The 8,453-nt window shown below is 43.8% G+C and overlaps 1 protein-coding gene across 4 annotated transcripts in view; it reads right to left on the reverse strand.

Annotated features, from left to right (window-relative positions):
• The window catches only part of large2 (LARGE xylosyl- and glucuronyltransferase 2), a 91,588-nt gene that overhangs the window by 13,995 nt on the left and 69,140 nt on the right, over window positions 1–8,453 (reverse strand). For all 4 annotated transcript variants that reach the window (XM_024262983.2, XM_024262986.2, XM_024262985.2 and 1 more), the window contains 4 exons: window positions 5,705–5,994; window positions 4,238–4,320; window positions 3,699–3,822; window positions 1,437–1,608 (listed from right to left, as the gene is read on the reverse strand). In XM_024262983.2, coding sequence (XP_024118751.1) covers window positions 1,437–1,608; window positions 3,699–3,822; window positions 4,238–4,320; window positions 5,705–5,994 — 669 coding nt within the window. The remainder of the gene's footprint in view (window positions 1–1,436; window positions 1,609–3,698; window positions 3,823–4,237; window positions 4,321–5,704; window positions 5,995–8,453) is intronic.

Consider the following 8,453-nt stretch of genomic DNA (forward strand, 5'->3'; position numbering starts at 1 on the left):
GCAGACACATGTTTACACACACTAACACCTGCAGACACATGTTTACACACATTAACATCTACAGACACAGATGTTTACACACATTAACATCTACAGACACAGATGTTTACACACATTAACATCTACAGACACACACGGCTTATGGCATAGATGCTTGAAGGCAGCAGGTGTGGACAGTACTTTTCGTAACCCTTAGTTCACAGCAGAAATGAGAAGTTTCTGGAAGCAGAACTGCTTCCTTTTTTTAACAGCATTATTTTCATAAGAAGGAAGAAGTCTTTGTGGAAGAGATAAAGCTTTCATTTCAGAGAGAATTTGCTTGATTTTCTAAATCAAACGCCACATGCTGACAGTCTTGTTTCCGGTAAATTTCTGCTGCCAGTGTCATGGACAGAACCGCTGCAGTTCTTTTGCATGAAACCTTATTTGTTGCATTTCTGATACAGCTGAAGTCAAAAGAAAAATGATTCTCTCATAGCAAGGGTACTTCCTGGTCACAGTAAGTGTTAACTTGACAGGCTTTGTTGACCAATATTCATCCAGAAGTTTACTTTTGTTAAAATAAAGCATTTTGCTGTGCAGTTTGCTCTGATGATGGTCTGTACCCTTTCTTTGATCTGATTAGTGTGTGGAGATGCCTGGAGTGCTGAGTACTCTTTGCAGGAAAAGAAACTGTCTGCAGATCAAAAGGTCAGAGTTTCTAATATTTAAAAAAGATTTTTACCTTTAAAGCCAGGAAAAACATTTAACTTGACTTGTGAGGTTGACACTTGTGCGGGGACATTTTCATAGAGGAGCTGTAATTGTAGGTATGTGTGCTTCATGGACTTATGAAAAATGTTTTTTTAAGCTGAATCATATATAACATAGACTTATGAACTGAAATATTTGCCTTTTATAAGTGACATATGCTTTAAAATAAACTAATGATATCAACGTACAGTGGTGGACAAAAGTGTTGGTACCCCTCAGTTAAAGAAGGACGAACCCACAATTCTCACTGAAATCACTTATAAGAGTAACAATAAATAAAACACCTGTGATGTCAATTAAAGGACACAGCTGAGTTAATCATGTCACTCTGGTCAAATAGTTTTCAGTCTTTCATTGAGGTACCATCATTTTTGTCCAGGCCTGTTCCATTAGTTTGTTTTTTTTAAATAATTATGTTAATTAACAATTCAAAATTGATGGCTGATTTTGATTGTTTAATTTTCAATTTGTTTAAATTTATTGTTACTTTTGTAAGTTTCAAGTGATTTCAGTGAGAATTGTGGGTTTGTCCTTCTTTAACTGAGGGGTACCAACAATTTTGTCCACCACTGTATATTAAATGAAGGTCACTTCAACAACGGAAAAACAAAGACTTTGACATAAATGATTTGAGGTCTAGGGTAAACACTGAATTTATGTTCAGGAATATGGGGGAAACTCACCGGTGAACTTCCTGAAGATGCCCCAGAGCTCAGCGATGTCAGTGGCAAAGGTGATGTCCGTGTCCAGGACAATGACCTTGTTCAGGTCAGGCGGCAGGGCTTTGGTCAGCGTCAGCTTCATCAAGCCGTAAATACCTGAGTAATGCTTGTTGGGAATCCACGACACCTCGGACTGGAACAGAGGGAAACACCCCTTCAAACCATCTCTGCTCTAAACCATATGAGAGTTAGCAGCAAACCACATTCAGCACATTCAAGCAGACGTTATTTCAGCGTCTGCAAACAGTCTTTTAATTAATTTCCTTCATTCTAAGTAATTGGATCTGAGCCTCATCTCCAAACATAATCGGCTTAGAGGCGCCGGTGTTTTTCTCCACTTTAATGCCAGTTAATGGAAAGTGAAAAAAGAGGTTGCAGGTCGAAGTGTCTGACAGCACAAAGGACTCATTGTTCAGCACAAAGACAGCGTGGGGAAGGAGGGGGTTGATGGTGTCAAGGAAAAGGATGGGGCGGAAAATCCAAACACAGATTCTTTTTCTTCAGGTTGAAGTCACTCAGAGAGAACAGCCACCAGCTCAGAGCTGGAGTCGTCATCAGAGGCTTTTATTTAACTTTCATTAGAGTGAAGCAGAGGTTTCAGCCTGCAGACCATCAAACACCACATCTGCAGACAACCTGCTGTGATGCATGTGCAAGAGTGACAAGCGTCAGGCAACTCTGATGTCAGGTTAGCATCTTTCACAACAACAACCAGGCTTATCTGCTGAGAGAGGTCAAAACCCCCAATCCTGAAGATCCACAATCATATCTTCACAAACTTATGGTTCTGCCACCTCACACCTGTTAACCCTTCTGCTCTCCTTAGCTTGTTTACATTAAAAGTGGGGTCATCTGGACCCCACAAGACAGTGCGCTGAACTTTTTTTTATCATTGATTTTTGAGTTTCACTAATGTCCATGGCAGACATAAAATCCTGTCCACCTTTGTCCACATTTGTCATGGAAGGAATCACACATCAATATGTGGTTGGAGTCATCTCGACCCCAAAGAGAGCGGAAGGGTTCAATTTACTGCTCAACGCGCCTGCCACGGAGCAACCGCCAAAACTGTTTTGGAATTCATTTGTTGCCACATCATAGAGGATGTTGAATGAGTAGACTGGGTTTTTATGTTTTGGAGAGTTCTACAGAGGCACCGACAAGCACGTCACTGGCTTATTCTCCCCTGGTTTTTTCACGTTTAAGGTTATTTACTAAATGTTTATGTTTCCGCCACCAATACTTCCTGGCAGAATGACCTGACCACTTTGGACCCAGTAGGATTTTTTTTTTTTTTTGCTGCAGTGGCAGGGTTTTCTGCTACCACAGTCCACACCATACCACGTCAAATGCGATTTTCCTGTAGCTATAATCTATTCACGTCATGCCATGTCCACCAAATCTGTTCCTGGGGGATTGTAGAGGCAATCCCTCCTGTTCCTGTGCAGGGGTCACCAGGACTGCTCCTCTTCATGCCCATTCCCGAACAGGGATTCTGATACCCCTCACCTCTGTTTGGCTGCAGGAGCCCTGTTTTCTGAGCTTGTTTGTTTTATGTTCCTCCAGGTCCACTCCTCTCAGGTGTTCAGGCATCTGGAATCTGCCCTTTTGGGGATTGGTAATGTCAGGATTCTAAGCTTAGGTTCCGTCATGCTCTGTTTTCCCCGTCAGCTTCACCATGTTCAGGTTAATCATCCACAGTTGTCTTCATTTAGTTAATCATCCTCAGCGTATTTAAGCGTCTGATTTTCAGTTCCTCAGTGTCGGGTCATCTGTTCTGCTCTGTGCTCGGTTTTTGTTATGTTTTAGTTAACCAACAACATCCCTGACCGATACTCCTTAGCAGAGTCACAGCCTTTCATGTGTATTGTATGAACAGACCTGGTGTTCACATGTGAGTGTTTCCTGAAAAGAACGGATCACATCCCAGAAATCATGTGGGGGCTTAGTCACAGTTTGAATCATTGTTTGATGAAAACAGGATGATGCTCTTTGCCTCAAAATGACACAGCAGAAGGTCATGCAGACGATAACAGACTGATCAGTAGACGTCTGCAGAGATGGAGCTGAAGATTTCAGACTGATGTGAAACTGATGCTCATGGTGCTGAAGCCACATCCTGATCAGACAACCTGTCGGCTTTGATTCTCCCAAACTCAGCGTGAATGCGGTTACTAACCCCTCCTCCAGTATGTGTGTGTGTCTGCTCAGGTACAAACTCACCTTCAGCTCATCTGCATCATAAAAGCTGACCTGCACAGACGGGACCATCCAGGACCGGAACAGAGCGCTCAGGATGCGGTTGGCCACCGTGTCGGTGATGAAGTGGAAGTGGAGCGGGTTTCTCCTACAAATGCAGAGATGAAGACTCAGGTTCAGAACTTCCATGGAGCTTTTACTAATGATTTGACCCTAAAGAAAAGAGCATATTTGTAGGAAAAAAGAAGTTGCTGTACTAGACCGAACATGCATGCACAAAAGTTAGTTTTTTTTAGTCAGGCTCTTGAAAGTCCACATTTGGAACGATAATCCCAAAAAACTGTTTAAGCGCCACTAAAGTGAAGAACGAGTTATCTGTCTGAGCCCATCAGCTCAGAGTCTTCAGAGAGATCAGGCAGAGACAATGAGCAGATGGCTTCAGTTTCCTTTAACTCTCAGGAACCTGGAGAGCTGTGCTGGATTTAATGGAAGAAATGAGGTAGAAGTGAGCGAGGGAACCCCGCGGGGTGAAAAGGAGAGAGGGAGTGTGCGGACAGCCTCACCTGTGAAAGAGGACCGACTTGACCAGCGTGACCACGTCTCTGCTGGCGTTGTGACCGGCACAAACGCATGCTACATGGATGAGCTGCAAAGACACGAGAGCCGAGGTCACCATGAGCTTCATCACAGTTTCTGATGTCCTGATCTCATGAATGTCTGCTTGTGAATGGTTTTTTATATGTCAAAACTCCACGCAGAAATAAGACATCTCCACGCACGGATCAAACATTCTGCAGACAACTCAGACCCCCGAGAGGATAATTCAGACCCCCATGAGCGCTGCACCAATTCAAATGGTTTCTGTCATAAAAAGACACCAGACTAAAATAGGGGTGTAAAGGATTACAGATAATCTGTGATCTGTATGGATCACCAGGCACAGTTCGGCCCACACGTGTACTGCTGTTCATTCTTTAGTTGTAGTTTTATAGGAATAATAAGAATAAAATTTGTCAACAAACTAATCAAAATGTCTTTGAATGAAAACACAAAAAATCCAGGCTAAAGTCACACCAGGCAGCCCAAAAAATAAGAATTTCCCTTTGCTGTCTATTTGACATTTTTTGTGAAATTCTGTTTTTTTTCAGCTTTTTCTTTTTTCCCTCATACATTGTCTTTTGGGAGAAGCTTGATCCAGCTGGATTTCAGGTCAGCTCAGCTGGAACCTGCTCTCAGGTGGAGGTGTGTCTGTCCACTCTGAACTACCTTCCATGACGCCGGTGGGCGGGACTTTTGCGGTGAACCGTGGAGTTTCTGCAATTCTTAGACAACGCCGACGCTTGTTATTGTGGAAAATTCATGTCGGTCCCCATCCCAAAATAAAATAATGGTTGATTTCCTTGTTGGATTGCTAATAGCAGACAGCTCAGTTTAGCCCCGCCCCCCATAGCAGGTGCACTGCTGCAGCATTACAGCCGTCAGAATAGTTATCTGCCTTTTTTATTAAAATAAAAGATCGCTTTTGTTCAAAAACTACCAATAAATGCCATCTTATCTCTTTAATTTAATAAAGACTCAATCACAGAATGTAGAAAAAAGTTGAAGCTTATTTTAGACAGAGTTTTATTACGCTGATCTCACAGCTAAACGGCAGGACACCTGAGATCGTTAATACATATTAATGAAGGAATTATGTTCTATTCATCGTGCTCGTTAACGTGTCAACATTCACAGCTCTACTTCATATATGTTTTCTCAAATATATGTTTTAAGCTTTTCAAAAAGTAATTTTAGGCTTTTATCTTCTTGTTTTTTCACTTTTTACTGATATGAAAAAATGATCTGGACCGTGACCATAAAACCACGACACAATCCGAACCGTGAGTTTTGTGATCTGTTACACCCCTAGAATAGAGTAAAGAAGGGTCCAAGTTTGGGGGGTCAGGACCCAGATCCAGAAACCCGTGACATCGACTGGAGTGTGTGGTTCCATCAGGAACACACTGAGGTGAGCAGAACTTCCTCCTGACCTCACACTTCTGGATGGTGGGGGGGCGGGGACAGTCTGTGTGGTTGTTCTTCTCCTCTGCCGTGTTGTCGCCTTCTTCTGGCACCGTGTCTGCAGACGCGCCCCACTGCTGGTTGCCGTAGTTCCCTTCTGCCAGTTGGGCAGCCGTGCCCTGCGATTGGCTGAGCTGCAGTCGGATCTGACGGTTCTCCTCCTCCACCTCTCGAACCCGCGCCTCCAGGACGGCCCGCTCCAAGACCTGAGCGGCCTGCGAGTCAGCCAGACAGGGCGCCAACAGGAGGGAACGGCCGTCTGAGCGGGGAGAGAGGGGAGAGGGTTAAAACACCAAAACAATGGCCTCAGACCACCTTAATCGAAATAAAAAGACGCAAAAAGTTTGTTTGACTGAATGATCTAACGGGGCCTACTGACACATTTGTGTGGGAAAGAAACGTTGATTCAATCCTCTCATAGGTTTAAACACCTGCCTGTAGAAAAACCATCTAGAATAATTCACAAATGTGGGTTTTATTAAGATCAAATATTCAAACATGTTTCTTAAATATTAGAAAAGAAAAATCAATCACAATAAAACTGAAACCCAACAAGTTTATCTTTAGTATTAAGTTAGACTTTTTAAGATGAGACTAAAAGTAAAGTAGTTCCTTTTAAAGAATAGTGTGCAGGATCTGGGTGATCTCAGTCTCTGACTGACTTTCATGGTTCCAGTGAGCTGTTGGGGATCAGTGGAAACATGGCTGTGAGAGGGCCTTCGACACAATTCTGTCCTAATAATCGAATGATCTTGTTAATTAAAATATCAAAAACTGAAGATTAGAACATCTGTAATATATCCTGAGCAGCTGTCAAATCTAACTGCAGAAATCTGCACATTTTTCTGAAATGGTAGCAAAGTTTTCTAATGAGCAGCAAGAATTCAAAAGTAGAGACACACTCCTAAAATTCTATTTACAAAGTCATGAATATTTAGTTTCCCATCAGCCTCTGACAGTCTCTGCCGTGTTTGTCTCCTGACCACAAACAGCACATCTGAACTCCCATCATCGCTCAGCAAACTTGGAGCAGCGCGTTTTTATCATCAAACATGTCGAGGATCAACCAGCAAAATGTTCTCACAAGTCTCACACGTGAAAATTGGCTCCTCACACTTCTTCCTCTCGTCTTTCGCCGCCTTTTTCTCTCCCTCCATCCAGCAGAGTGCCGGCGTTCAGGGAGTGCCTCCACCCGAAGCCTCCATGACCCACACTGCTTCTGTTCACAGAGCTGATCTCACTGGAGCGGATCTGGTTCCCCACAAAAAGCAGCGTCCTCTGATGAACTAGGTCTGGTCGGATTAGCTTCCTTCGTTCCAGACGGACAGGCATGCATAATGTGCCTCTTAGCCTGAATAATCACAGCCTGTTGAGGCTCTCGCTGCAGTTCATAAATGCTAATTTGTGTGTTTCTGCCAATTGGCGCTCTGGCAGATTTATTATCAGTAAGGGTCTGAAAACCCAACACAAAGCCACCTCTGCTCTTCCTTCTGAAACGACAGGAGACCTGCAGCAGAGCCGAGCGGATTTCTGTGTTCCTGCAGAGGTTCACGTGAGAGTGGCTGACGACAGAGCGCCGCCTCAGCGCCTCTGATCTGCAACATCGAGACGCAAATGTCAGAGCAGAGCGACTGCAGAGAAGACAGAGAAAAAAACCAAGAACGCTGTTTTCTTTTGAATTTTAAATCTACCAGCAGATGAACACACACATACAAACACACCCCCCCACTAACAGGAAGCATGCTTGTCTCGATGGGGCGGGGTCTCTGCTGTGCAGAAGCTCTGATCTTCATCTCCCCTCACACTCATCCATTCTCCCTGAATGCTCAGCACAACAGCGAATGAGGATTAATCATCTGCAGGAAATATTCCAGCACAAGCCTCCTCCTGCTTAGAAGAAGCTCTCGTGTCTCATCGTTTCTCTTCATCTTTCTTTCCTTCGCTGTTATGATCAATCTTCCTTCCTCCCTCCATCCTCCAAACATTTCTGAAACCTCTCCCTCATGCGTTCCCTCTGTTTGCCTTTGCAATGCAGGAGTTGAGGAGTTCAACGCCTCTCCAGGTTTTCCCACCATCCTCTTGTTAAAAACCTTTTTGGTTTTACAGCTCAGGTTGTGGAAGCAGAAGTGGATACAGTCTGAAAGTGTCTGACATTCATGTGTCTTACAAGGACCAGAGTTAGACGAACGACGGGGGGCGGGGGGTCAGGGGAGATTGCCGGCTCTGGCCTCATTAAAACATTGAAAAACTTAATTTATTCTTTCCCCCTCAGGTTAATACTAAATAGAGAGCCTTCCAGCTCAGCCACGGAGACACAGAAACACAGCGGACGCGGCTGTCATACAGGCACATCCCTCTGTACCGGGAAAATCAATAACAATTCTAAGTGAGATATCCACAGACACTGTTCCTTATAGCGATCATCCGAATTGCATTAGCTGGTAGCTCCTCCCACATGCAGCCGCGGTGTCAAGCTCAGGAACACCTTTTTGAGAGCAGGGAATCTGTCGTGCAGTGAAAGAGAGACAGGTCACGCATATTTGTTGAGTGAATCCTGTTCGGGGTGAGTGAACACTCAGGTTGCAGACCCCTGGTTTACAGGAACAACATCTTAGAATAAATCTATATTTCTAGTAAATGCAAAGTTCTTCTGTCTCATAACTAGAAGTGGGCCATAATTTATTGGTAATGAATTAAATATCACCTGCAGGAGCAGTG

Source organism: Oryzias melastigma, linkage group LG3, assembly GCF_002922805.2.
Source record: "Oryzias melastigma strain HK-1 linkage group LG3, ASM292280v2, whole genome shotgun sequence".
Taxonomy (NCBI): domain Eukaryota; kingdom Metazoa; phylum Chordata; class Actinopteri; order Beloniformes; family Adrianichthyidae; genus Oryzias; species Oryzias melastigma.